Here is a 26,957-nt window from a genome sequence, read left to right on the forward strand (position 1 = left end):
AAGGGTGGTTGGTTTGTGTGATGGTCTGGGCTGAGTCCCCAATTCGCTGCAATTTCTTGCGTTCTTGGATGGAGCTGTTCCCAAACCAAGCTGTGATGTATCCCGATGCGGAGAAAAGATTCCTGCTTCTACTCCTCTGACTAATTTAATCTCCTTGTCCCGGATTCCCAGCGGATGAAAATTTGTATCTGCTGTACCGTTTATCATTTTAAATACTTCAACTTAATAACAATTATTTATCCTCAGTCGTCTGTGGCAGTATCTTCAGTTTTCCAATCCCTCTCTCCTGTGAAAAATGCTCTGTGAAACCTACTGATTTAACGCAGCTTTCTAATGTGAAGCAGTGAAAATATTTATACATTTGTTTTGCCTCCTGTGAACCACCTGGGATATTTCACCAAGTTAAAGGAGTCACATAACCAGTGGTTATGGGCCAAGAAATGGCAGCTGTTTATTTAACACATCATCAGAATTTAAACCCTTTAACTCTGTGATCTGCTACACCCATTCTATAAATAAGAAATCCCATGGCTTTCAGTAATTCAGTTATTCGTCAGGAAAAAATGCAGAGTATGAGTGAGTTGGCAATTTGGTGCTCTTAAGTGCACAGCGATTCCCATCTTTCACAGTAGACATCTCCTTTAAATGGATACGAGACAGAAAGCCCTTCATGTAACCTACAGGGAGAAGAGAAACTTCGGGGCGAAGGAAGGACATCTGTAAAACACAAGATAATCGTTTGAGCAAAAGACACGAAGTGCTGGAGTAACTTAGCGGGTCAAGCAACATCTCTGGAGAACATGGAGAGGTGTCTTATGTAGAAAGGAACTGCAGATGCTGGTTTACCCCGAAGGTAGACACAAAACATAGAAACATAGAAAATAGGTGCAGGAGTAGGCCATTCGGCCCTTCGAGCCTGCACCGCCATTCAATATGATCATGGCTGATCATCCAACTCAGTATCTCATACCTGCCTTCTCTCCATACCCCCTGATCCCTTTAGCCACAAGGGCCACATCTAACTCCCTCTTAAATATAGCCAATGAACTGGCCTCAACTACCTTCTGAATTCCACAGATTCACCACTCTTTGTTTAAAAAAATGATTTTCTCATCTCGATCCTAAAAGACTTCCCTCTTATCCTTAAACTGTGACCCCTTGTTCTGGACTTCCCCAACATCGGGAATAATCTTCCTGCATCTAGCCTGTCCGACCCCTTAAGAATTTTGTAAGTTTCTATAAGATCCCCCCTCAATCTTCTAAATTCTAGCGAGTACAAGCCGAGTCTATCCAGTCTTTCTTCATATGAAAGTCCTGACATCCCAGGAATCAGTATGGTGAACCTTCTCTGTACTCTCTCCCTGGCAAGAATGTCTTTCCTCAGATTTGGAGACCAAAACTGTACGCAATAGTCCAGGCGTGGTCTCACCAAGACCCTGTACAACTGCAGTAGAACCTCCCTGCTCTTATACTCAATAAGTATAAGGATAGACTTGGTTTGTACTCTCTGGAATTTAGGAGATTGAGAGGGGATCTTATAGAAACTTACAAAATTCTTAAGGGGTTGGACAGGCTAGATGCAGGAAGAATGTTCCCGATGTTGGGGGAGTCCAGGACAAGGGGTCACAGCTTAAGGATAAGGGGGAAATCCTTTAAAACCGAGATGAGGAGAACTTTTTTTCACACAGAGAGTGGTGAATCTCTGGAACTCTCTGCCACAGAGGGTAGTTGAGGCCAGTTCATTGGCTATATTTAAGAGGGAGTTAGATGTGGCCCTTGTGGCCAAGGGGATCAGAGGGTATGGAGAGAAGGCAGGTACGGGATACTGAGTTGGATGATCAGCCATGATCATATTAAATGGCGGTGCAGGCTCGAAGGGCCGAATGGCCTACTCCTGCACCTAATTTCTATGTTTCTATGTTTCTAAATCCTTCTGCTGCCTGTCCTGCTGGAGTAACTCAGGGAATGGGCAACGTTTCGGGTCGAGACTCGGTCTGAAGATCAGCCTCGATCTGAAACGTTACCCATTCCATCTCTCCAGAGATGCTGCCTGTCCCGTTGAGTTAAAAGCTGGACATGTTCCCTTTCAAACAGCTCTATTGCTTCCAGACCTTGTCTGGGTGGGAACACTTTTACTGCAGAGGAAAGCAAAAATTAGAAAGGACGGATCAAAAATGTGGGAATTCCCGGAAGGCATGATTAAGGCATCAGAGTAATTTTAGACCGAGAATTCCTTGCCCATCGCAAATTACAGTTAATGTTCATTCAGTCTATAGTAAGTTGAAGAGACTTTTACAGAGTCAGGGAATGGATGGGTGTTGATCACATGTAGGCAGAAGTGATTAGTTTAACTCTGCATCATTGGGGACACAGACATTATGGGCTGAAGAGCCTGTTTCTGTGCTGTACCGTTTTGTACGCTATGGTGATTTGAGTTATTTTTGAGACGTTTTTGAAAAGATTTTGAATTATAGACTGTAGGATGTAATTTGGTCCCACACGCCTGCTGTGCTGTTTAATTGGTTCTTGGTGAATGGTTGCTGAAATTCACAAGGAACGGCAGATTATAGACCTCCGTGGAATATCGCAAAATGGGCGCTTCAGCCCTCTGAGTCCGTGCCTACCAGCGATCACCCCGTCCAAAATTATAAATTGTCCCTAGGGTGTAGGTTAGTGTTTGGACTGAGATGAGGAAAAACATTTTCACCCAGAGAGTGGTGAATCTGTGGAATTCTCTGCCACACAAGGCAGTGGAGGCCAATTCACTGGACGTTCATAAGATTTTGCTCCTAGGGCTAAAAAAAAATCAAACGATATGGGTGAAAAGCAGGAACAGGCTACAGATTTTAGATGATCAGCCATGATCATAGTGAATGGAGGTGCTGGCTCGAAGGGCCGAATGGCCTACTCCTGCACCTACTTTTCTATTTTTCTATGTTGCATGTTTTTTGTAGTGTACGGGGATCGCTGGTCAGTGTGGACTCGGTGGGCCGAAGGGCTCTGTATCTCTAAACTGGACGAAACAATGCCAAACTACCCTTTGTGCCACAGTGCAGGGTTGACTGCCAGGGTTTAGATGAAGGACTGGTGATGTGTTTCCTGGACCGGTTTATGTGCCACTTGAAGGGAACATGCTATCGGTGGTGTCCCCATGCACCTGCTGCCCTTGTTCTTCTAGGTGGTCAAACGTGCCAGTTTGGGACAGATTATTGAAGAAGCCCTGGAGTTGCGTTGCATTGCATTTTATGGGTGGCAAGACCTACAGATGCACTATACTGATACTGGAGGAACCTTGGGGGAGGTTCTGTGGAAACTGGGAATCAATTGGAATTTTTCACACATGCTTCATGTTTCTAGTTACGAGTCATTAAGAGTTTATGGAGCAAAGATGGGGGAATAAATCTGAGCACCACACAAATTGCTGGAGTAACTCAGCTGGCCAGGCAGCATCTGTGGAGGATATGGATAGAGTCGACAACGCTTCGGGTCAGGGACTTTCTTCAGATTCAAGAACGTTGCCTTTACATATCCTCCACCAATGCTGCCTGACCTGTTGAGTTCCACCAGCACTTTGTGCTTTGCTCGAGATTCCGGCATCTGCAGTTCTTCTCAGCAACGGTTCAGCAAGATCCAATTGGACGGCAAAGAGGCTCGCGGGGGCCAAATGGCCTCCTGCCATCGTTAATTGTCGATACCCGGGTGGGACTAGCACAAGTACAACTCCAAAATTCAGCCAACTCAGCACAGACTGGGAACTGTCTCATCTGTATGGTTGAGTATTTGATCGGCACTACTCTCACTGACTAGACCATTGTAAGATGTGGAACGGCAAGAGATTAAGGACATTGTTGGAATCAGCTTCATTGCCAGAAACTGAACCGCCATTGTGCATGTTTGAAGCTTCTATTCGGGAAACAGTCGTAACTTAATACACGGCTGTTATGAATTGTGGGTGGACTAGAAAATGTAGTCTTTGTGTGATTCTGAACTTATTATCAGGCAAACAGTTGAAGTATTAATTTATGCTCTCTGGACTGTCATTGATCCTGTTATCTTGGCGTGACAAAGCATGTTTTGTGGAAAAACTGAGAGGCAAACTGGATGAGATAAAACCACCGTGAATTAGTATGGGAGTGAGTTTTTGGTCGAAAGATAAAGTGCCCCTGATAGTCGCTGGTATCAGCGTCGCCTTGACAATGACACGTATGTGCTCTCTCTCCCTCAGTGCCGATGTGCTGTGTTCTCGGTCGAGGGTGCGAGCTAAGCCCATGAGGGGAGCGTGGAGGCCGGGCTGCTGAGGCAGGAGGGAGATCGCACAGGCTCCCCAGAGAGCAGCGCCCGCTCACTCCATCCACGAGGAAGGCGACGCATCGGGCCAGAAGTCCAAAACAACTTTGGGGATGCTGAGCTTAAAATTACCTCGTCTCCTCAGCATCAATCAAGTGCCCAAAGTAGGTGAATTCCACTTTGTTTTATATCCACCTGCACTGCAAACACTCTGGCTAAGTTGCCATGGAATTGGCATGGATAATCAACATAAGTCACTGCAAGTCAGGAAGCATCTGCAGAAAGAGAAGCAGCTAACATGGCTTCCACCTGAAATACTGATTCTCTTTCTCTCTCCACAGATGCTGACTGACCTGATAAGTATCTCCACCATGTGCAGCTTATATTTAAGATACCTAGCAGCTGCAATGTTTTTTTTAAGTGTACTTTGCAGGTTTACAAGGATGTTGTCAGGGCTTGAGGGCCTGAGCTATAGGGAGGGAGAGGTTGGGCAGGCTAGGCCTTTAGTCCTTGGCCCACAGGAGGATGAGGACCTTAGAGATCATGAGGGGAGTAGATGGGGTAGATGCATGGAGTCTTTTACCCAGTGTAGAAGAGTCAGGAATCAGAGGACATAGGTTTAAGGTGAGAGGGAAAGATTTAATAGAAACAGGCAACTTTTTTTAAATAGGAGCATGGAACAAGCTGCCAAAGGAGGGAATTGAGATGAACATTTAAAAGACATTTGGACAGGTACATGAGAAGGAAAAGTTTGGAGGGATATGGGCCAAATGCAGGTAGGCAGCACTCATGTAGATAGGGCATTTTGGTCGGCATGGGCAGGTTGGAGTGTGGGTCCTGTTTCCAAACTGTATGACTAAGTCAACCTGCTTCATGAATTTTCCAATCAGCATAGAGAGACTGCCTGGAAGAATTCTGCTTTCTTCAGAATTTAATAGAGCCCTGTAAAACTCAGGCGGCAGGCAGAAGATAGGACTGTTCGGTGAACTTGTGTAACATTGTCGGCGTCAGAAACGTGGCGACTCTTGTTTACTGCCGAGTGTGAGGTCTGCCGTGTGATTTTACCGGGTTCCACGCAAAACAAAGCATTTCACTCCCCCTAGTTACATGTGACAATGAAGTATCGTGGAATCATTGAGATTGATGTCCACATGAAGAGCCTTAACTGGAAGGACGATGGAGTGAGTGTTTGGGCAGGGTGAAGGGGCTGTCCCACTGTACGAGCTAATTCAAGAGTTGTCCAGAGTTTCCCCTGATTCGAACTTGGAGAATTAAGGTAATAGCCGCTCATAGGTACTCGGGGCTCTCGTGGACATTTTTTCAACATGTTGACAAATCTTCACGAGCTTACCGCCTTTCCCGAGTACCTGCCGTTAGCATTACGAGCCGCTAAGAGATGTCCCGAGCTCCGACGTAGCCGCTACGTACATTCTACGTGCTTACCAAGAGCTCGGGAGAGCTCTTGAATTAGCTTGTAGAGTGGGACAGCCCCTTTAACCCAAAGTCAATTTCTGGCCAGCATGCATACAATGGACTAAATCCTACAGGTTTCTACGATTCCAGCTCCTGAAGTCAGGAAGTAGAAACATCGAGTTCAGAGACACAGCGCGGAAACAGGCCTTACTGCCCATTGAGTCTGGGCCAACCAGCGATCATAGAAACATAGAAACACAAAAAATAGGTGCAGGACTGGCCATTCGGCCCTTCGAGGGTGGGGGTGAGGGTGGGGGTGAGGGTGGGGGTGGGGGGGGTGGGGGTGGAGGTGAGGGATGAGGGTGGGGGGGTGGGGGGGAGGTATTACTCTGTCCTTGCAGCCAACTTCCAGATAAACAAAATGAGCACATTGTTTTGGAATCCCAAAGAGATGGAGTGAAATACAGTTGTTTATTGCAGTTAAGCCTTTGGGATAAATGATGCAAACTTTATTCCTCTGAGACCAGTGACTTTAAATGCAAGGCAAAAAAAAAAAACACTGGAGCACCTGTGCGAACGTCACTTTAAGCAAAACAATATCATCGTGACATAATGTGATCTAGTGGCTTTGGATGAGACGTTGTTCCTGTCACTGGGAAGAACGGCATATGATTTTGGTCTGAGAAAAACAAAGTGCTGGAGGAACTCAGCCAGTCAGGCAGCATCTCCAGAGGGAATGGACAGGTAACGTTTCGGGTATGCACCCATCTCCAGAACTGAAGCGTTTCCCTGTGGAGGCTGAAAGGCCCATTTCTGCGCAGTATAATTCTATGTGTAGGAAAGAACTGCAGATGCCGGTTTAATCGAAGATTGACACAGAATCGAAGATTGACACAGAATGCTGTGGTGGCTCAGCGGGACAGGCAGCGTCTCTGGAAAGAAGGAATGGGTGACGCTTTGGGTGCGAGACCCTTCTTCTGTTCTGTGGCTGACTATGTGCATGCTGTGGCTAGATGATTCTAAATATACCTGGACAGATATTTGGGGAAGGCAAGGAATAACCTGTTTGACCCTGGGGGATGCTGGAGATCAGGAGGCCCTGCCTCATTAGGCAGTGGCAACAAATGCAAAAAAAGGGAATGAGATATCCATTTAAAAAGAAAATAATCGCAAGTCAATGGGAAAAGGAAAGATGGAACGATATTTTTTAGTTTAGTTCAATTTATCATCACGTGTACTCGTGTACAGTGAAAAGCTTTTTTATTGCATGCTATCCAGTCAGCGGAAGGACTATATGTGAGGGGTGGCACAGTGGTGCAGCAGTAGTGTTGCTGCCTGACAGAGCTAGAGACCCGGGCTTGATGTGGGTGACTGTGAGTGCTGTCCCTGTGGCCGTGTGGGTTTTCTCCCTGTGCTCTGGTTTCCTCCCGCACTCCAAAGACGTACTGGTTTGTAGGCTAATTGGCTTTGATAAAATTGTAAATTGTCCCTAGTGTGTAGGATAGTATTACTGTATGGGATGATCGATGGTCGGCAGGGACTCGGTGTGCTGAAGGGCCTGTTTTCTTAAGGGGTTGGACAGGCTAGATGCAGGAAGTTTGCTCCCGATGTTGGGGAAGTCCAGGACAAGGGGTCACAGCTTAAGGATAAGGGGGAAATCCTTTAAAACCGAGATGAGAAGAACTTTTTTCACACAGAGAGTGGTGAATCTACAAGATACAAGATACAAGATACATTTAATTGTCATTTGGACCCCTTGAGGTCCAAACGAAATGCCGTTTCTGCAGCCATACATTACAAACACATAGACCCAAGACACAACATAATTTACATAAACATCCATCACATCGCTGTGATGGAAGGCCAAATAAACTTATCTCTCCACTGCACTCTCTGGAACTCTCTGCCACAGCGGGTAGTCGAGGCCAGTTCATTGGCTATATTTAAGAGGGAGTTAGATGTGGCCCTTGTGGCTAAGGGGATCAGAGGGTATGGAGAGAAGGCAGGTACGGGATACTGAGTTGGATGATCAGCCATGATCATATTGAATGGCGGTGCAGGCTCGAAGGGCCGAATGGCCTACTCCAGCACCTATTTTCTATATTTCTATGTTTCTATGTTTTCACGCTGTATTTCTAAGGTCTAAAGTAAAGTCTAAAGATAACAATCAAGCCGTCCACAGTGTACAGATACAGGATAAAGGGAATGGTGTTTAGTGCAAGATAAAGTCTAGTGGAGTCCGATTAAAGATATTTTGTACTCTAAGGATGTCAGGCATTATAGGGATCAGGCAGGAAACTGCAGCTGGGTCAAGCAATCAGTCAGTCTGAAGTTACGGAACGAATGCAGGATCGAGGGAATGTTCATATCTCAGTGGGAACGTTGCAAGCCCATATCACAGGACCATTATTTTATCCAAACTTTGCCAAAGAGGACTGGAGGGTGATTGTAACTGGTGTAGAGAAGAGGAAGTATCGCAGGACTAAAAACTACAATTAACTAGATCGACTGAAACAGGAGGCTAATACAGGGAAACCTCATTAACGTAGCGTGCTGAGAATATGTGGAATATGTTTAAAGTGGTGTAATACCCTCATTTTTTACAACAATGGGCACTTTTGATTTTTAGTTTAGGTTAGAGATACAGTGCGGAAACAGGCCCTTCGGCCCATCGAGTCCGCATCGATCAGATCCCCGTCCACTAGCACTATCCTACACACTAGGGACAATTTACATTTTTTACCAAAGCCAATTAAGCTACAAATCTGTACGTCTTTGAAGTGTAGGAGCACCCAGAGAAAACCCATGTAGGTCACGGGGAGGATGTACAAACTCCATACAGACAGCACCCGTGGTCAGGATCGAACCCAGGTCTCTTGGCGCAGTAAGGCAGCAGCTTTACTGCTGCGCCACCGTGCTGCCAATTGTGTCCAACTGTTTGACGCATGTTGGTGCTGCATTGAGAGACGGTGGGGTGTAGATGGTGGAAAGGCATTCGGCTGTTGGGAGATGCATCGCTCACCGCTGGATACCCAGCAATTTAATGGTGCTAAAACTGACACATCCATCTACTCTTGAGGCATGGTATTTGTGTAGCCGTAATGGAGTCATAGTCATACAGCCAGTTGGAATATAGAGTCTTAAGTTCATCCAGCATGGAAACAGAACTTTTAGCCCAACTTGCCAGTGCCGAACAAGAGGCCCCATCTACGCTAGTTCTGCCTGCCCGTGTTTTCCCCATAGACCACTAAACCTTTTCTATCCCGAGTTGGGAGAATGTTGATGGTGGCAAACACAGTGATGGCAATGCCATTGAATGCCGATGATAGGTGCTTGGATTCCCGAATGTTAGAGATGGTCACTGCTTGGCATTTCTGTAGCAAGAAGGTTACTTGTGACTTATACACCCGCACACCAACTATGCTCAGGTCTTCCTCCACATGAGCAGGGGCTTCTGCTTGTGCCACAGGCCCCGTGGATGGGATTGAAGATTGTGCTCTCGTCAGAAAACATCTTTGCTGTCAAAGTGTCTTCCACCCTCTGGGTGGGCATCCAAGTGGGATATAGGGGAGAGGGGTGGAATGTTAGGCCTCCTCCATTGCCAAAAGGAGATCACATGCAAACCCTCAAACTGGGTAGCTACAGTATGTTCATATTTCACTTAACTTTTAGCTGACAAACCACACCCACTCCCCCCCAACACCCACCACCACACCACCCACCACCTGCCACCCCCCTTCCCCCCCCCCCCCCCCCCCTTGAATTCTCTAATTCCATAGTTGAAACTTTTACAAGCACACACCTCCCCCCTCCCCTCCCCCCCCCGGGAAGCATCCGCTTCCCCTCTGCTCACCCCCCCACCACCCCCCCCCCCCCCCCCCCACCCCCACCCCCTCGCCTACAATCAGTCTGAAGAAGGGTCCCAACCCGAAGTGTCACCTATCCAAAGATGCTGCCTGACAGGCTGAGTTACTCCAGCACTTTGTGTCAGCCTTTGAGATAAGGTTGAAGGTGTTTGCAGAGGGACTGATTGAATTGCTCTTTCAAAGAACCAGTGCATGCAAAGTGGGCTGAATGGCCTACTATGAGGCTACATCATTCTGATTCCCTTCACTGCATGTCTGCCACCAATTTATGGGCATTTTTTTTTTTCATCTTGTCTCCATGGTTACTGGCCTAAAAATAACATCACTTTCATTGCCAGCGGGGATATTTTGTTTATTGTGTTCAATTCGGCACTGGAGTGTCTTGCAATTGCTTTGCGATATTTTATACTTGTAAAACTGATACCCATTTAATGGTGCTAAAACTGACACATCCATTTAAGTTCCACATATTTAAATATGGATCTAGGGGTAGCTGAGGGACAAACTACACTGTCAGTGTTGGGCTCAGAGTGGAAGTACAGATACAGGCAGCTTATTTCAAACTAGGATGGAGGAAGGATTAACTTTAAATGAATAATAAATGACCATCCTTTCCGTTTATTATTTTCTCTGTAAGTTTGGATCTTTGGGGAAACTAGCCTTTAAGGTGAGAGGGGAAAGGTTTAATAGGAACCAGTGGGGCAGCTTTTTCTCAGAGAGGGTGGTGGATATATGGAACGAGCTGCCAGAGAAGGCAGTTGAGGCAGGTACTATAACAACATTTAATAGATATTGGGGTAGGTACATGGATGGTAGCTAATGAAACTTCGCAGTATTTTTTCTCTCCTCCTCTACCTCATTCTGGACAGCGGATTTTTATCTCTGGGACTGTTGCACTACAGTTCTGCAGAATATAGTTCTCAGAATTGTAAGGCAACAGTTCCAGAGATAAAATCCACTGTCCAGAATGGGGTAGAAGAGAAGATAGATATATAGATAGATATGCCATTTATTGTCACTATACATGTACAGTGAAACTGAAAGCTGCTCGTACTCAGTGCATACATACAATTTAGCACAAAAGACAAGAAACAGAAAAAAACAAAAAACAGAAGAAATGGGGGGGGGGTTAGGTGCACAAATTCTGCGGCGCTACATACATATATACATATATACAGAAGAGAGGGGAAAAAAGGAAACAAAGAAAGTTTTAATCTTTTATCAGTCGAAGTGAAATTGCTGGGACCTATTATTAAGGAAGTGTTAGTAGGCGACTTAGAACAGGAGGACTGGACAGAATCAACATGGATTATGAAAATGGACTTGCGGTGTGATAAAACAACTTTTTGAGGATGTTAAAACACAGCTGCTCATAAGCGACATCAATTATTTTGATGGTCAAGTGCAATGTTTCTGAATTTGCTGAAGATATACAGCAAGGTGGGGTGAGGGGAGGGGAGGGGAGGCCGGGGAGGGGCAGACAAAGAGCCTCCATGCTGATATATTGGGTTAAGTCAAAGGGCACGGTCATGACAGCTGGGGCACAATGTGCAAAAATGCGATAACATTTCTTGCAGTGGGACAAATAGAAGAGTGGAGAGAGGTGGAAAGGTGATAGTGTTCAGAGGGGGCTGTGTCCCTGAACATGAAGCACTGACAATTAGCATGCCGGTTCAGTGATAAATCATTAATGCAAATAGTATTTTAGTATTAATTGTATGGGAACTTGAGTACAAAGTGGAAACATCCCAACCCTAGGGAAGGGGGATGAAGAACCAGAGGCTATATAGGTTCAAGGTGCAAGATTTAGTCGGAACCCAAGTGGCAAATTTTTCACACAGAGGGTGGTGGGTGTATAAAACGAGCTGCCAGAGGAGGTAGTTGAGGCAGGTGCAACAGCGACATTTAAAATACATTTGGGCAGATACATGGGTAGGAAAGGTTTAGAAGGAAATGGGCCAAACGCGGACATCTGGAACTAGCATAGATGGGGCATCTTTGTCAGCATGGGATGAGTTGGGCCAAAGCGCCTGTTTCCATTCCGTATGACTCTAAATCATGAAATTGTGACACTTTCCATTTTTTTAAACAATCACCCTGACTGCTGTGTCAAAACTTGACCTGGTCAGTTCCTGAGCAGCAGTTGTTGTGCCTGCAGGAAGTCCAGGAGCCCAACTTCTTGATTTGGTTTTTTTTTTTAGGGTTTAACCATGTCATAGCATGAGCTGGTAGAGCTGCTCTCTCAGAGACCCGGGCTCCATCCTGACCTCGGGTGCTGTCTAAGTGGAGTTTGCACGTTCTCCCTGTGACTGCGTGGGTTGCCCCCGGTCGCTCTAGTTTCCACCCACATCCCAAAGACGTGCGGGTTGTGGGTTAATTGGCTTCTGTAAAATTGACCCTGGTACGTAGGGGGTGGAGGAGAAAGTGTGATAACATGGAACTAGTATGAACGGGTGATTGATGGTTGGCATGGACTCCGCGGGCCGAAGGGCCTGTTTGCATGCTGTGTTTCTACATATAAAATTCCCCATTCTGTGGTCTGGTTGACATTGGGTCTAGGATGTGAGCTGCAATCTCCCCACTCGCTGATAAAACCAAGTCACAGCACCTTTACCACCACACTACCTGGCTGTTTAATTCTGAGCTCTTGTTGTCTCTAACAGGTATTCCACGAACACAGCATTATCTTTGGCTATCGCCAGCCACGATGCACAGCCACAGATTGCCTCTTCAGTCTCTTCCAGCTGACGAATGAGACCGTCAACATCTGGACCCACTTCCTGCCAACCTGGTAAGAGCTGTCTGTTTCCCGAGCCTGTCCCAACACAGCTAGAGCCGGGACTCGCAACAGAACCTTTTACGGGTTTGGCTTGGTCGCAATAGGCATTGCACCGAGCAACTGTCTCACCAGCACCTGTGGGTTGAACGATGAACGATGACTTAATGTGTAGGAAGGAACTGCAGATGCTGGTTTATACCGAAGGTAGACACAATGTGCTGGAGTAACCCAGCGGGTCAGGCAGCATCTCTGGAGAAAAAAAATGAGTGATGTTTCAGGTCAGAACCCTTCTTAAGAATCTGTACAGAACCTGTCTGAAGATAGATAGATAGGTTCCAACACAAAATGTCACTCATCATTTTTCTCCAGAGATGCTGCCTGACCCGCTGAGTTACCCCAGCGCTTTGCTTCTATCTTGAGCAGTGTTTTAATCTGCTTCAGGGATACTCATCTTTAACTGAAAAAAGCTTGATTTCATCTAAAAGTTATTAATATGGCCCCGTGTTTAGTAGAGAGTCCTGAAGATTGTAAATGCCACTTCATAAATCGCACACACAATATTTTTATCAGTGCTCCAACTGATGTACTCAGATCTACAGTAATCACCTGAGAACATTGGAACCTCTTTTTCGAGACAACTGAAGAACTCTGAGAGGCATGGAACGGGTGGGACATCAAAGATACAGTCTATTAAAGGTCCTGTTAAAACTATTCCTGGCTTCATGTTCGGCATGGATGTTGTGGGCCCAAGGGCCTGTTCCTGTTCTTCATGAGGAAAAACGTTTTCACCCAGAGAGTTGTGAACCTGTGGAATTGTCTGCCACAGAAGGCAGCGGAGGCCAATTCACTGGATGTATTCAAGAGGGAGTTGGCTATAGCCCTTGGGGCTAATGGAATTAAGGGATATGGGGAGAAGGCAGGAATGGGGTACTGTTTCGGGATGATCAGCCATGATCATATTGAATGGCGGTGCTGGCTCGAGGGGGGGATTGGCCTACTCCTGCACCTATTTTCTATGTTTCGATGTTCTATTGATCTCTGGCTTAACTCCATTCTACCACTGCACAAAACTTCTAGCTAAGCAGCAAGCTTATCCACTGTTGATGTTTTTTGTGCCAGGACTCTTCTTCAGACTGATGGAGTAGCGGGGGAGATAGTTAGTGGAAAGAAGTGAGGTGAAGGGGCGGAGCAACTGCTGGCAAGTGATAGGTGGATCAGAATTGATTGACAGATGTAGGTAGTGGTGGTGGGAGGGAGGGGGGAGTAGGTGAAGATGGTCACCAAAGCTGGAGGTGGGTAGTGGGAAGACAATCACCTCCACCCTTCTCTTCCCCACCTAACTCATCTACCAAACGTCACATCCTTACCTAGATCCACCTATCACTTGCCAACTGTCACCCCCACCCCTTCCCCTCGACCCGTTCTACCAGCCCTCTCCCCTCTACTCCAGTCTCAAAGAAGGCTTCCGGCCCAAAGCATCGTCTGTGCATCTCCCTCCACAGACGCTACCTGACCCACTGAGTTTCGCCAGCAGCTTGTTTTTTTGCTCAAGATTCCAGTATCTCCAGTCTCTTGGACTGATGCAAAATGCCGGAGTAACTTAGCGGGACAGGCAACATCTCTGGAGAACAAGGATGGGTGACGTTTCGGGTCGGAACCCGTTTTCAGCTTGAACATAGAGGGAGGGGGTGTAACTGGAGGTAGAAAAAGGCCAGATTCAACCTGGGCTGGCAAGAGATGACATGCAATGGGTGGGACATCAAAGATACAGTCTATCAAGGGTCCTGTTAAAGCTATTCCTGGCCGCAAGTCTCTAGTGTCTCCATGCTTATCCAACTGCCAGCAAGCACAAGGAAATGGCATGTTCTGCAGATATTGCCTCCTCCTCTTTGTTTCACAGACAATGGCGTGTTCCTTTGAAGAGTGGTACACACCGGCTCAAAACAAACCTTGATACAAAACTAGGTCGCAGAGTGGGCTTTGAGAAGAATGCTGGGAGGCTACGGGGGGGGGGGGGGGGGGGGGGGGATATACGGGGGGGGGGGGGAAGATATTAATATTAATTACATAAGATACACCAAGTGAATGGGCAAGAAAATGGCAGATGGAATAAACTGCGAAAAAAATATGAGGTCGTCAACTTTGGTAGGAAAGCACAGAATTGGTGGCTGGAATGAAGATGAGATGATTGATAGAAAGACACAGCATGGAAACGGGCCCTGTGGCACACTGGGTCTAATTCAATAAATGAAAAACCCAATATATGCAAAAACAAGACAAAGCACAAAGTCCCAAGTGCAACCCAGGCAATTCATAGTTTGGAGTTTATGGTGGTCAATAGCCTGATGTTTGTTAGGAAGAAGCTGTTCCTGAACCTGGCCGTTACAGTTTTCAGACTCCTATACCTTCTTCCCAATGGCAGGGGAGAAAGGAGACCGTGGTCACGTAGTCCTGATGATGCTGGCTGCCTTTTTTGAGACATCACCTCTTGTAGATCCTTTCGATGGTGAGGAGGTCAGCACACATGATAGATCAGTCTGAAGGTAGGGTCTCGACCCGAAACGTCACCCATTCCTTCTCTCCAGATATGCTGCCTGTCCCGCTGAGTAACTCCAGCATTTTGTGTCTACCATGGATCAGGCAGTGTTCACCACTTTTTTACAATCTCCTTCATTGCTGGGTGCTTGAGTTGCTGAAGCAGGCCGCTAGGCCACCAGTCAATATGCTCTCTGCAATACACCTGTAGATGTTCAAGAGATTATTCATCGACATGGATAGGACAGTTTTGGAGGGATGTGGACCTAGCGCAGGCAGGTGGGGCTAGTGTAGCTGGGACATGTTGGCCGGTGTGGGCAAGTTGGGCCAAAGGGCCTGTTTTCACACTGTATCACTCTATGACCCCATGACATACAGAATCTCCTCAATCTTCCACAGAGGTAGAGAGGCATTGAGAGGGGCTTTGTTTATGATTGTATCAATGTGCTGGGTCCAGGACAAAAACTTCAGGGTTATACTGTTCACTTAAAAATTAGCACACACTCAGGGGGATGGCAGATTTTGCACAATCAAATTGTAATGTATCAGCAGGAAGCTGGGAGTATATTGTTTTGTTTGAAATGCGTGAAAATGTTTTCTCCTGTTCTCTGAGTTTTCATTTACATCTTTTGTCAAGTATAAAGAATGTGGCAGTGCAGGGAGTGGCTGAAGGGAACATTGGAACAATTATCAATAGTGGAAACTGGAACGTTCCATTTGGCAGTGTGTCATGTTATTTCTATCGTGATAAGGTTTTGTTACATGTTACAATGCTGTGAAACATTTGTTACAGTGATCGCAGCAGTGTCATTTTTTTTATCCTTTGCTAAAGAAAGATTCTCATGTACCAGGCAAAAAAAACTCGCCATCCCAGGCCATCCCATAATGTTTCACTGCCACTCCAGTGAAATACTTTTGTGCTTTGTAAAATAAGGAACAGAGTATCCAGGAATTACTCAGCAGGCCAGGCTGCATCTGTGGGAAGAGAAAACGACAAGCACTTCAGGTCAAAGACCCTTCAGAAGGGAAGGGAAAAGTGAGTGACAGGGAACTGCAGATGCTAGTTTACCACAAAAGGACGTAAGGTACTGGAGTAACTCAGCAGGTCAGGCAGCATCTCTGGAGAACATAAAAACCTCACTTCACCTATATCCACATCACCACCTTGACGAGCGCGTCATGACACGTAAATGATGTCGCATAATTTACGCGCAAATGACGCCCAAGTGGGACAGGCCCTTTAATATTCACTTGGAACAACTGCAAAAGCCACACTGCGTTTGTCTAAAGCTGTTGACAATCTGCTCAGTGCCTGCAGGGTTTCCGGCGAATTAATGCGGCCGCCTCATGCCAGTCCTAACGGGAGGCAGCAGCAATTTCTCACTCCGGAATGTTCCTAGTCCATCAATGATCGAGTTGTGGCTGGTTTCCAACTCACTTCAGTTTGATTTGTTTCAATGGTCGGGACAAAGCCTTGTTTTGCATTTGTGAAAGTGAAACAAAGGTCAAGGTTGTTAATAGTAAAACAGGAGTGAATCTTCTGCACACAATCACTTACACGGACTTGACAGGAGCAGGGTTATTTATTCTCAGACGGAAGGGAGAGGGGAAGTGAGGATGTGCATTCATATAGCGCCCTTCACGTTCCTTTCAGCTTATTTCAAAGTGCTTGACAGTCAATGGCATCCTTTCTGGGGTGCCGTCATTGCAATGAAGCCACTGTGAAGCAGATACAACAGCAACATTTACGAGGCATAAAGCCAGGCACACAAACTGGCAGGGAATTGACGGAAACGACCATGTGAAGATAGATTTAGACTTTACTTGACTTTGGAGACATAGCGCCGAAACAGGCCCTTCGGCCAACCGAGTCCTCGCCGACCAGCAATCATCCCATGTGCTAATATATAATATACATATGCCATTATCCCACGCATTGGGGACAATTTACAACTTTACCAAAGGCAATTGACCTACAAACCTGCATGTCTTTGGAGTGTGGGAGGAAACCAGAGCACCTGGAGAATACCCATGCGGTCACGGGGAGAATGTACAAACTCCATGCAGACAGCGCTTGTAGCCAGGATCGAACCCGGGTCTCTAGCGCTGCAAGGCAGTAGCTCTACCGCTGCGCCACTGTGCCACCCTCTTGCTGGCTTTTATTACTGAACCAATAACACACATGGATAAATCAGATTGGAGGCAGCAAGTAGCCTGCTTGACCCTGGTGTATCAACTTGCAACATTTCCCTCAGCACTAATATATTTTGAATCATTTTCATGATATAATCAAGAAAACTCCTTGGTGCAATATGAAAGGGACTCTGAGAGTTTGCTGGCTACTGCAATACAGGCAAATGGAGGTGACAAACGTCCTCCGAATTATCCCCACGGCAATAACACACGCCTTTGCTAAGTTTTATGGTCGCACAGAGTCAATGAGTAAATGTCCAACACCAGCATGTTTACATTGAGTGCAGGGTATCTTAGTCTAAGCTCTGACCCCAGCTGACCACTACTAAAGTGCCAAATGTATCTCACCTTTGTGAACAAAATAAAAAGCATAAAAAAAGAATCCATTGCACCAGGTTAAAATTAAGCTCTTTAATTAAATGGAACCTAGCAGAAACAACGCAACCCATTCAAGGTAGAGAAGTGAATCAAGGCAGTTCATGGGTATGTCTACAAACAAAATTTGATGCCAAGCATCTTGAGGCAATATAATGTCAAACAACGGGACGGGGTGTCAAAGAGGCTAGTTTTGAGCAAAGTCTGGAGAGGTTTACGGAGAGAAGGTAAATGTTAAGGACATTGGCAGCTGAAGGCATGATTTCACCAGGTGAGATGATTGAAAATGGGGAGATGCAGAAGCCCAGAATCAAAGGGATGTAGATATTAGATTTATAGGCTCACAGAGTCTCTTGCCCAGAGTAGGGGAATCGAGAACCAGAGGACATAGGTTTAAGGTGAGGGGGGAAAGATTTAACAGGAACCTGAGAGGTAACCTTTTCACGCAAGGAGAGATAGGTGTATGGAACAAACTACCAGAGGAGGTAGTTGAGGCAGGTACAATCGCAACGTTTAAGAAGCATTTCAACATGTATATGGATAGGACAAGTTTAGAGGGATATGGGCCAAATGCAGGCAGGTGAGACCTGTGTAGATGGGACATGTTGGCCGGTGTGGGCAAGTTGGGTCGAATGACCTGTTCCCACGTAGTAAGACTCTCTGGGTCTGATTGTGGAGAAGGCTAAATGAATGTGGGAAACAAGGCCATGCAGACATTTGAAAGTAAAGATGAGTTTTGGAAAGGTCAGCATTGCTTGACCCGGGTACCACTGGAGGCCAGCATGTGCGGTGGTGGTGGGTGAATGTGAATTGATGTGAGTGAGGACATGGCTTCAGATCGGTGGTGAGTGGGAGATCAGAGGGTGCCCTGGAGAGCACTGCAATAATCATCAAAGGAGGCAAAGCATGGATGAAAGACTGTGTGGGTTTCCTCCAGGATGCCTTGCATTCCTCCCACATCACAGACAGACACACAGGTCGGTGGCCTAATTAGCCACTATCACTTGGTCCTAGAGTGTACGTGAGTGGAATACAAAAGGGGGGAGTGTAGAGGAACATGAGGAGAATACACAATGGGACTAATAGAGTCATATACAGCGTGCAAGCAGACAATGTGGCCCAACTTGCCCGCATTGACCAACATGTCCCATCTACGCTAGTCCCACTTGTCTGCGTTTGGCCCATATACCTCTAAACCTATCTCATCCATGTATCTGTCTAAATGTTCCTTAAACGTTGCGATAGTCCCTGCCTCAACTACCTCCTCTGGCATCTCGTTCCATACACCCACCATCCTTTGTGTAAAAACATTACCCCTCTGGATCCTATTAAATCCTTCCTTCATGTAGGATTTGTGTGAACAGATGATTGATGGTCGGCACGGACTTGATGATTTTGTGCTGTACGGCTCGTAATGTTATGCCAATAAAACAAAGATGGAAATTGAGGGCCATGATGATGGAATGGATTGCAATGAAAATAATGTTGTACTTTCACCCCCCACTCCAACTCCTTCCTACTCCAAGGAAGACAAACCCAATCTATCCATTGTCTCCTGACCCCGAATTGTTCCATTCCAGCCAATGTTCTGGTGAATCTCCTCTGTCAGAGAGTGGGATGTTTGAAGGAAATGTCATGGATGCATTTAGGAGGAAGGTCTTCTTCTTGAGTATGCCGTGCACAGCCTACAGTTGTAGGTCAACTTGTTCTATTTGATCTTCTTTGTGCACGTCGGGTTGATTGCATTAGTCAAAACTGGGCGGACCACGTGAAGGTTGCAATCTCCCACCCCAGGAGGAAGGTGATGGAGTTTAATAAAATTGTCGATCATTATTACTTTCCGTGACAAATGTGACAATCTCAGGCGGTTGCATCATCCCTGGTGCTCTGTCCTGGGTCCAGCACATTGGTACTATTACCATGAAAGCTCACCAGCGCTACCACTTCCTCAGACGTTCGAGGAGATTTGGTACGTTGCCGAATACTCCATCAAACTACTGAAGGTGTAGGAGGATAGCCTACTGACTGGTTGTATCGCAGCCTGGTCCAGCAAGACTAAGGGGCCTGTACCACTTGGGCGTCATTTGCGCGTCACGTGGATGGCGTGCAAAGATTTTGTACACCCCAAAATCCTGGGGCGATGCACGAGACCGCGCGTCACTGCCTACGTAATGCGCACCATGCGCGCGTCGTGCGTCATGATGCGTAAGTGATGCGCAAATGACGCCCAAGTGGGACAGGCCCTTTACACCCAAGGATGAAATAAAGTGCAGAGAGTGGTGGGCATTGCCCGCACCGTTGACGGGATCTACAGGACGCGCTGTCTCAAGAAAGAAGCCAATATCATCAGAGACCTACACCACCCTGGCCAATCTCTCTCGTTACCGGCCCCGTCAGTAAGGATGTGCAGGAGCTTGAGAAGCATTAACTCCGTAATCGGCCTGTTTGAGGAGTACAAATTATGAGAGGCATAATAGGGTAGACGGTAAACATTTCCTGTAGAAGCGATATAGTTTTAAAGAGATACAGCAGGGAAACAGGCTCTTCAGCCCATTAGTTCCATGCTGACCATCAAGCTCCCACTTACACAAATCTCGTTTCATTCGCTCCATATTCCCATTATCAGCCTCATCACCCCCCCCCCCTCCACCCCCAAGCTTCTGACAGAGTAGCCGGCAGAAGCCCACGTGGTCACAGGGAGAGTGTGCAAACTCCACATAGTCAGCACCAGAGGTCAGGTATTGCACCCTGGTCTCAGGGGCTATAAGAAAGCGGCTCTACCAGCTGCCGCACTAACTGTGCTGCTGGTGTCTAAAGCAAGGAGGCAGATGTTTAGAGTAAGGGATAATATCTTCAGAGGGGGATCCAAGAAATACATTTGTCACCCAGATGTGGTTGGAACCTAGGACACCCTGCCCGCATGGGTGGTGGAGGCAGATACTCTCCAGACATTTCAGAATTATCCAGATGAGAATTTGCATCACCAACACATAGAAAACTACTGAGTGGCCATTGGTAAATGGGATTCGTTTAGATGAGTATTTAATGGTTGGCTGGGACACAAAGAGTGAAAGGACATATCTGTGTTGTATGAGGTTATAGCTCTGGGTAAAGTACCTTCGGAATTCCTCATCAGATGTGTGTGTGTGTGTGTGTGTGTGTGTGTGTATATATATGTGTGTTTGTATATGTATGTGGGTGAATGCACACACACACACACACACATACACATGTATATAAATATATCTGTGTGTGTGGTTGACACAAAATACTGGAGTAACTCTGCAGGACAAATTGCAACCTCTCCTTTCTGTTACCACTTGTGCAAATCTATTCCTTTGCACCTCTTCTGGCACCTAATAATATTGTGATATTTTTGCCTCCCGCAATCTGTTGTATTAACACATAATTGCAGAAGAAAGCTTGTATCAGTGACTGTAACTATGAAACGACCCGAATTGTTGTGAAACCCTCTGGTTCACTGAACCTCCAGTGAAGTGATGGCCTGCATTGTCCATTTTGAGCTCCAAATATGGCTATAGCCCACCCATGGTTGACTCTTAATTGTCTACAGTCATGCCAATTTAGAAGGACCAATAAATACTAACATCACCAGCTATGTCGATGTAGCGATGCTTGTGAAATCAGGAGGTTACATGTTAATATCAACTCCGGGGGATTTATTCCTGAAACCTTGTCTCTTGTTCCGATGGAGTGCTGAGAGACTGTGCAGCATTCAGAGTGTTGCGCTGTAAGAAATATTGTAAATCAGAATGACGGGATATCATTGCAACTTTCAGCAAAGTATAGATCCTGATCGAAGCATACAGGAGAGACATGGAAAAGGTAGATGGAGTCATTTTTCCCAGGGTGGTGATGACAGACACAAGAGGGTACAGATTTAAGATGAGAGCAAAGTTTAAAGGACATTTGTGAGGCACATTTCGTACACAGAGAGTGTAGGTGCACCTACTGCACTGCCATGAGAGGTAGTGGAAGCGGATACAATGGCTAATTGGCTTCTGTAAATTGTCCCTAGTGTGCAGAATAGAGACATTGAAGAGACATTTCAAGTTGCTCAGCACTCTAACTCCCCATTCCATTCCCAATCTGACCTTTCTTCCTGTCCTGCCCCCCCCCCCCCCCCCCCCCCCCCCCCCCATTGTCAGAGTGAGGCCCAGCGCAAATTGGAGGAACAGCACCTCATATTTTGCTTGGGTAATTTACACCCCAGTGGTATGAACATTGACTTCTCTAACTTCAAATAGCCCTTGTTTTCACTCTCTCTATATCCCCTCCCCCTTCCCAGTCTCCCACCAGTCCACGACTACATTCTATCTCTGTCCCGTCCCCTCCCCTGATATCAGTCTGAAGTAGGCACTCGACCCGAAAGGTCACCTATTCCTTCTCCCTGTATCTGTGCCGAACATGATGCTAAGATAAACTAATCTTATCTGTCTGCACATGGTCCATAACCTCCCATTCTCAGCATTCTCAACATATCCAAAAGTATCTATCTAAAAGCATCTTACTATTAAAACCTTTTTAAAAACACCACAGTCATATTTGCCTCTACCTGCTCTGGCGGGACGTTCCATGAACTCTTTAAATTAGATATTCTCATGTCTTCCACTAAGACTGTTTCTTGCAAGTCAAATACAAAGGACAACTTGTAAGTCGGGAGTAAAGAAAGGAAGTAAGATTGACTCCTAATTGTGCTTTGACCCCCATCAGGACCTCCTAAAGCACCTTGCAGCCCATGGAGCGTTTTGAAGTGTAGTCACCCGTGCAAATGTGGGAGATGGATTTACTGCAAAGTTTCCCTCTGCATTAACATGTTGTCTTGTTCTGCAGGTACTTTGTCTGGAACTTGCTGGCCCTTTCATACACTCTGGACTTCTGGAACGAAGCTTACACATGGCCATTCCTGGTCTTCATGGTCACCGCTTGTATCTATCCTTTCACCTCAAGCTGTGCCCACACGTTTAGCTCAATGTCCACTCGAGCAAGGCATATCTGCTTCTTCTTCGACTATGGTGCTCTGAGCCTCTACAGCCTAGGTGAGAGTTGTTGCATTGACTACACATGAACTCGTGGTGTTGGATGTGCTCTCAGTGTCTCTTGATGCTCCGCAAGAACGGTGGGGTGGCTGTGGGTTTATATTCATTTCCCCCAACACTAGAACAGTGTGGCTGCAATCTGCAGTAATCCCACTGTAGCAACTTGACATGGTTACTCCCAAGTCCTCATTCACTACTGTCTCAATGGCAGCAAAACCAGGGAAGCTGGGAACCTCGAAGGTACACAAAAACGCTGTAGAAACTCAGCGGGTGCAGCAGCATCTATGGAGCGAAGGAGATAGGCAACGTTTTGGGCCGAAACCCTTCTTCAGACTTCAGACTTTTGTGCACCTTCGATTTTCCAGCATCTGCAGTTCCTTCTATTCGGCCCGAAACGTTGCCTATCTCCTTCGCTCCATAGATGCTGCTGCACCCGCTGAGTTTCTCTAGCATTTTTGTGTACCTTCGATTTTCCAGCATCTGCAGTTCCTTCTTAAACAAGTTGGGAACCTCGTTGCTTGCCGTTTCCTCTCAATAGTCACTAGTGCTTTATTTGTCCCATATGCAACTGCACAATTAAATTATCTTTGCATACATTTCACCTGCGGGCACAGCCATTATGCAAAGTCCAAAGTCCGGTCGGCTTGTGTTCGATGTACTGGAGCAGTTCCCGTGAACCGACGTCCCTCTCTTCTCCTCTCCTCATCCGGCCATCTTGGTGTCCCGGTGGCACCTCCTGCAGCCGACCTGAATCTGCTGGGGTCATTACTCTGGTTCACCCTCCAGAAATTACCAGTCCATCATCATCATTAGTCGACCTCTGGACCTGATTATCTCACGTCTGATACCGTCACCCCTTGGACGGTGGTGATTTGGGAAGGTTTTTCACCATCTACTGCTGGTGGTAAGTCACAGTGGGCCACAAATGCTGGTTCTGACTGCAGTGTCCCTACCCTATCAATGAGAGGTAGCATTACCTGCCCCTTTACATAAACCGAAGATAGGCACTAAATGCTGGAGTAACTCGGCGAGACAGGCAGCATCTCTAGAGAGAAGGAATGGGTGAAGTTTTGGGTCGAGACCCTTCATATAAACCACAGAAACATAAGCCACTGCCTATGCTAGCGGGATGCCACAGGAGACACTTTGAGGAGATGCACCCAGGTTACAAGTGACCTCTTTGACATTGTTTTCCACCCCCTCAGGCTCAGCGACGGTCTACGCAGCCTACATCATGCCGGACAAGTGGATCAACAGCACCTTCCACGAGTGGTTCATGCCTCTCGCTGTCTTCAACACGGTGGTTTGCACCGGTCTGTCGTGCTACTCCCGGTAAGCGGGCTGACCACAGCGTCACGCCATGTTCCCGCTGGCTCTGGTGAAACAGCAAGGGGGATTACAATGACCATTGGATCCCTGTTGCTCACTGATTCGTTGCTAACAGAGTGAAGGACGTTGTACAGAATGGCTGCATCCAAATTGCCTGAGAACATCGACATTCCAAGCTCACTGCTAGTCAAAGGCCTCAACTCTGACCTATTTATGACTTTATTATGACTTCACACTTTGACCCTAATTGTATTCTAAACCTGCTTATACAACAGTCCTAAAACCTCTGACCTCAAAACTACACTTTGACCCGAATTGTACTGTGAACCTGTTCATACAGTGACCCTAAAACCTCTGACCTCTAAGTGCACTTTTAACCCTATTTGGACTCTGAACCTAATTATATTATGACCCTAATAATTTTGGACACTAATTATACCTTGACCCAAATGTACTCAGACCCTAATTATTGGGTAATCATAATGACTCTAATTTCTAATTGTACTTTGATAGATCAGCCATGATTGAATGGCGGAGTAGACTTGATGGGCCAAATGGCCTAATTCTACTCCTATTGCTTATGACCTTATGGCAAAAATACCATGGTCTTAATTATGCCCTGGTCCTCTACTCTTTAAGGGCCTGTCCTACTATACGAGGTAATTCAAGAGTTCTCCCGAGTTCTCCCCTGATTCGAGCTCGTGTAATGTACGTAGCGGGTATGTTTGGACTCATATGAGTAAAAAGTAACCATTTTTTCCATCACGAGTATTTTTTCACAGTGTTGAAAAAAACGTCACGAGTTTACCGGATTTCCCGAGTACGTACCGTTACTCGTACGAGCCGCTAAGTGACATCCACAATCTCCTATGTACCCGCTACGTATATTACACAAGCTCGAATCAGGGGAGAACTCGGGAGAACTCTTGAATTACCTTGTACAGTGGGACAGGCCCTTAAATCCTAGTTACACTTCGATTTTGGTTATATTATGATCGTTTTATTGCATCATGACTATAATTGCTTTTTGACCCTTTGAGCTTTGCTGCATTTTGACCTATGTTTCACAGTTGAGGTTCTCTCAATCTCCCACCGCCATGACAGTGGGGACCTTGGACTGACGATGCAGGAGATTGAGCGAATCGCAGCTGAAACTTTAAGCAACCGTGACACTATTAACCCAACGGTCACAGGTCATCGCTGATTTATTTCCCCCCTTTGATGTTGATGTAGTCTAACTGTAACTGTACTAGACCAGTCATGGGGTGATATGGATTTCCACCAGGGATTTTCATGATTATCCTAAAATTGCCCATTTCTCCGAATGTATGCCAATCATCTCCATTAATTGCAACATGGTATCTAGCAAACCCTCTTGGAAATTCTATCATCCTGTGTCCAGCAAATGAAAAGCCAGCTTCTTAATCCACGAGGCCACGCCACTCTTTTCTATTTTAACCAAGGCAACATCTTTACCTTTCATCTCAATCCTCAAATTTACTCTGAATCCAGCAATTTTAATCAATTTACTATTCAAAAACCAGTTCATTTTAAGATGATGTTCCTTAATGTGAACATAGTACCTTCCACACTCTTACTCCTCATTCCACGAAGAGAATTCTCATTTTTCATTTAATTTCATTTAAGTAATTTAAAATTGGTTTCAATCTCCCACATTTGTAATGTTGAGCCAATGGATTCAAGCAACATTGATACAGTGTCCATTCTTCTGACTGGTTGTGAGAGCCTTGCAAATTTATGAATATGAATCATCTGATGGTGGCAACTTCCTATAGAATGGCTGATTGCTCCTCTCCAAGTGTAAATCAAGGGGTGGCACAGCTGGTCGAGCTGCTCCCACTCAACCCCAGAGACCCTGTTCACTCCTGATCTCCGGCGCTGTCTGTGCAGAGTTTGCATGTCCTCCGTGTGGCCACAAGAGCTTGGCCCCCTCTTCCAGTTTTATTCCTACGTTCCCCAATATGTGCAGCTTGGTGGATAGATTGCCCCCTGTAGATTAACCCCAGTGTGTGTATGAGTAGCATAATGTAGGAACAATGTGGAGAGAATAAAGTGGGATTAGTGTGGGGTAAACATGTGCTCAGTGGTCTGAACTCAGTGAGACATTGTGACTGTTTCTCTGACATGATAATGTTAATGATCACCTGGCACTACTTCAATGCAGAGGTACAATGTTCTTTCAAAGATCCTGGCCAATATTAATTTCTCAGCCAACATCACTTGGACCATCTGCTCAATATCACATTATTATGCCAAGGGGATTGCTGTGCACAAATTGGCTACCAGGCTTCACTGACCAGAAAGGCTGCAGGTACATCCTCAAAATAAGGTGAAAGGTATTGTAGAATTCAAGTCTTCTTTTCCTCTTACAACTATCAAGAGGCCTATGGAAAGTTGTCCAACCTCTTGATAGTTGCTTCTTGCTTAAGCTAAGGACATCAGTGAGCTGCAAGGCTTCAGCTACCAATCCTATGGATGGCACCGGGAGGCTCTAGGATTGAAAGATGATCCTCCTGAGATTCACTGTGAAATAACCAGTGAAAGTATCACAGAGGTATTTCAGAAACGGTGGACATTTTCTTTGAACACGTTGAGTCATGAAGTCTATGGGTATGAGGCTGCTTGACTAACAGCCAAGAATGGGTTAATTAAAAATCCAACCACTTTTCGTGTTGGACAGCACGTGTCAGCTGGTCAATGACGATGGTGTTGGGGTGGGGCAGTTTGAGTGGGGATTCTCATGTGAGGAAAACCTCAGAGAGTTGGGAACTTTGCAGCAGAACGCATTGTTTCCTTCTCTGAACAGGCCACATCCTTAAACCTCCATGAATGATTGATTGATTGATGAGAAAAACATTTTTTACACAGAGAGCGGTGAATCTCTGGAATTCTCTGCCACAGAAGGTAGTTGAGACCAGTTCATTGGCTAGAATCAACTACAAGCTCCTCTTATAGTATACAAATCCCATAACGTGGGTTGAAGGAATATGGGCCAAGCACAGGCAGGTGGGACTAGTGCAGCTGGGACATAGCTTAAGGATAAGGGGGGGGAAATCCTTTAAAACCGAGATGAGAAAAACTTTTTTCACACAGAGAGTG

At 46.1% G+C, this 26,957-nt stretch overlaps 1 protein-coding gene across 2 annotated transcripts in view; it reads left to right on the forward strand.

Moving 5' to 3' along the window:
* The window catches only part of LOC129712752 (membrane progestin receptor gamma-B-like), a 77,637-nt gene that overhangs the window by 35,285 nt on the left and 15,395 nt on the right, over positions 1 to 26,957 (forward strand). For both annotated transcript variants that reach the window (XM_055661456.1, XM_055661457.1), the window contains exons 2-5: positions 4,226 to 4,451; positions 12,230 to 12,357; positions 22,303 to 22,508; positions 23,714 to 23,840. In XM_055661456.1, the coding sequence (XP_055517431.1) occupies positions 4,401 to 4,451; positions 12,230 to 12,357; positions 22,303 to 22,508; positions 23,714 to 23,840 (512 nt within the window). In that variant the 5' untranslated portion in view covers positions 4,226 to 4,400. The remainder of the gene's footprint in view (positions 1 to 4,225; positions 4,452 to 12,229; positions 12,358 to 22,302; positions 22,509 to 23,713; positions 23,841 to 26,957) is intronic.

This window comes from Leucoraja erinacea, chromosome 33 (assembly GCF_028641065.1).
Source record: "Leucoraja erinacea ecotype New England chromosome 33, Leri_hhj_1, whole genome shotgun sequence".
Taxonomy (NCBI): Eukaryota; Metazoa; Chordata; class Chondrichthyes; order Rajiformes; family Rajidae; genus Leucoraja; species Leucoraja erinaceus.